The following is a 2,527-nucleotide window of genomic DNA, read 5'->3' as shown; positions in this document are numbered from 1 at the left end:
CAACTTAAAGACATCTGAAACACAAAAAAATGACACAAACACACACTAATTTTTTGTAAGGGGCCACAGACCAAAAAGTTTTGGAACCACTGGTTTAATCTTTAACAATGCAGTGTAATTTATAAGTAATTTTAAAGCTGTCAAATAAATGTAGAGGAGGAGGAATGTAGTGGTAGTATCAAGTGGTATAAAATGAAAATACTCAAGTAAAGTATGTACTTAAGTACAGTACTTGAGCAAATGTACTTAGTTTTCCACCACTGACTTAGGCACAGTAGTGCTGAGCTAAAAGCTAACATTAAAATGCTCACAATGCTCACATGCTGGTGTTAAACCATATAATGTCTGTCGTGTTTAATCTTTTTGGTTTAGACTGTTAATCAGCATGCGCACACTTGCTAATTAGCACTAAACACAAAGTACAGCTCAGGCTGAATGTCGTTAGAGCTGCATGTAAACCAAAGTATTGAAATTTTTCACTACAATTCATCCAGAAGGAGACATGAATGAGCACACCAAATGTTATTGCAATCCATCCAATAGTTGTTCAGACAAAAATCACAAATGTGAACCTAATATGGAGAAGTCAGGGTATCACAAAGTCAGTGGGCTTCATCCTCTGGGGAACATGAAAGTCTGTACCAAATTGTATGCCAGTCTTATAAATGTTGAGATATTTCACAAAACAACTGCTTTTGTGCTATAAACGTGCAGTAAAAAAAAGACTGAACATGTTTCCTTACTGTTGCAGGTTGCTATGTATATCAGATGATAACTGACTGTGAGTATGGCAACAACACCACAGACATGGTCTTCTTTGTGAAAAATATATTTAACCAGAAGCTTGTCACCATGTATGACTCCAGAGTTGGAAAGTATGTCGGCTTTGGAGAATATGGCATGATAAATGCTGACCATTATAACAGCCAGGCTTGGAAAATGGCTTTAAGAAAACGTCAAGTGGAGACTCTTTGCAGATACAACGCAAGATTGTTTAGAAAGAGCACACTGGATAGAAAAGGTATGTTTCTGTGATTTTTGCTCCTAAAAAAGTTGGAGATTTTGAAGGAAGCTATAATACTCCTACACATCACTTCATTGGCTTAATTTGCTTCACTGGTATAAAAGGAAACAATCTTTCTGTCCCCATTCTTTAATTAAATGGCTTGAAGAAAACTGTTTAGCCCATGAATTTTTCTTCTGCACTCTATGTTCAGCGGGTCAATTAGCTAATTTTTTTTGCTCTAATCATTTCTACGCTCCAGTGCCTCCAATTGTCAAGGTCCATCAGACCAAGCCAGCTGACTACGGGGAGCGGTCCATGCTTGAGTGCAGAGTTCTGGGTTTTTTCCCTCAGGAAGTGAGAGTGAGCTGGCTGAGAGACGGGGTGGAAGTCACCACAGATGTGTGGTCTACAGATGTCATGGCCAATGGGGACTGGAGCTTCCAGCTTCACTCATACCTGGAGCTGACACTCAGGAGAGGGGAGAGGGTGAGCTGCAAGGTGGACCACAGCAGCCTGAGGGTGAGCCTGGAGGTGGACTGGGGTAAGGGGGCTTTGTCTTGAAGAGAAAGGCTCAAACACTATCTTACTTCCAAATTTGAAGCCACAAATGTCACAACTGAAGAATGTTGCGTCTTCTTTTCTCAACAACATATTGTAAGTGCAAGTTAAATTGGGAATTAATAATATTTATGGAATTTATTTAAGTTTTGACCATTAGACTCCAGTAAAATACTATCCAACAACCAACAACCTGTTGGTCTGTAGAATGCAGGAAGTTAAATTATTATGGCATTATTAGGCATTTTAACTATTTCTAAAGCATTTTTTGTCCCCAAGGCCTGCTTTCAGATCTTCAGGTCACCTTACAACATAAATGTTCTCCTTGCCTAGAACTGTATTGAACTACGTATGCTACTATACTACAGGATCTATGAGCAGATTAAGATTTCACTGCTATTATTTCTCCCACTCAGACACCTCTCCACTGGATACCAAGTACCTGAAGAAGACAGTTGGGATCATCTTCTTCTTTATCGGCGTCACTGCAGCTGCTGCTGGAGCTGCTTATTATAGGTGGAAACAGAGGTGAGTTGACGTCAGTGCTGGTTCTATGAAACCATTAACGTTTCTTTTGTGCATTATATTGTTTTGTCGAAGAATGAGACAGAGACTAAACTGTGAAAAATCAGTTTTTATAACATTTTCTTTTCATGTTTCAGGTTTGACTTCACTCCATTAGTCGGACAAGGACAAACACCTCAACGTCGTCTTTCAGAGTTGTAATTTGGAGTGCTTTAAGTGCTTTAACAAAAGGCTGTTTTTATGCTGAAATGAATGATTTTTTATGAACCACTGAGCTCTTATGAACATGATGCACACTAAAAATCACTGGGTTAAAATTTTACCCAGTTTGGATCAATATATCACCAGTAGCGACAACACTGGGTTAACTTTACTCAGCAGCAATCTGTTATTCTGACTCTGTGTTACAAACAATAAACTGTCACAAATTTATTGTTT

The 2,527-nt window shown here is 38.7% G+C and overlaps 1 protein-coding gene across 1 annotated transcript; it reads left to right on the top strand.

The window, feature by feature from the left end:
- Positions 1-852: 852 nt before the first annotated feature.
- LOC137190651 (SLA class II histocompatibility antigen, DQ haplotype D beta chain-like) lies at positions 853-2,290 on the top strand. The gene is made up of 4 exons (XM_067600172.1): positions 853-1,021; positions 1,266-1,547; positions 1,981-2,092; positions 2,227-2,290. Exons 1-4 carry the CDS (start codon positions 853-855, stop codon positions 2,288-2,290), a joined length of 627 nt encoding a protein of 208 aa, XP_067456273.1.
- The last annotated feature ends 237 nt before the right edge of the window (positions 2,291-2,527 follow it).

Source organism: Thunnus thynnus, chromosome 10 (assembly GCF_963924715.1).
Source record: "Thunnus thynnus chromosome 10, fThuThy2.1, whole genome shotgun sequence".
Lineage (NCBI taxonomy): Eukaryota > Metazoa > Chordata > Actinopteri > Scombriformes > Scombridae > Thunnus > Thunnus thynnus.
The sequence above is the reverse complement of the archived record's forward strand: the minus strand, read 5'-3'. Positions and strand labels throughout refer to the sequence as shown.

What these genes read in the sequence shown, in the direction of transcription:
- LOC137190651 (XM_067600172.1), top strand. Translation starts at nt 853, where the DNA reads ATGTATGACTCCAGAGTTGGAAAGTATGTCGGCTTTGGAGAATATGGC. An exon ending in GAGCACACTGGATAGAAAAG is followed by an intron (nt 1,022 to 1,265) that starts GTATGTTTCTGT and finishes TCTACGCTCCAG; the next exon opens with TGCCTCCAATTGTCAAGGTC. An exon ending in TATTATAGGTGGAAACAGAG is followed by an intron (nt 2,093 to 2,226) that starts GTGAGTTGACGT and finishes TTCATGTTTCAG; the next exon opens with GTTTGACTTCACTCCATTAG.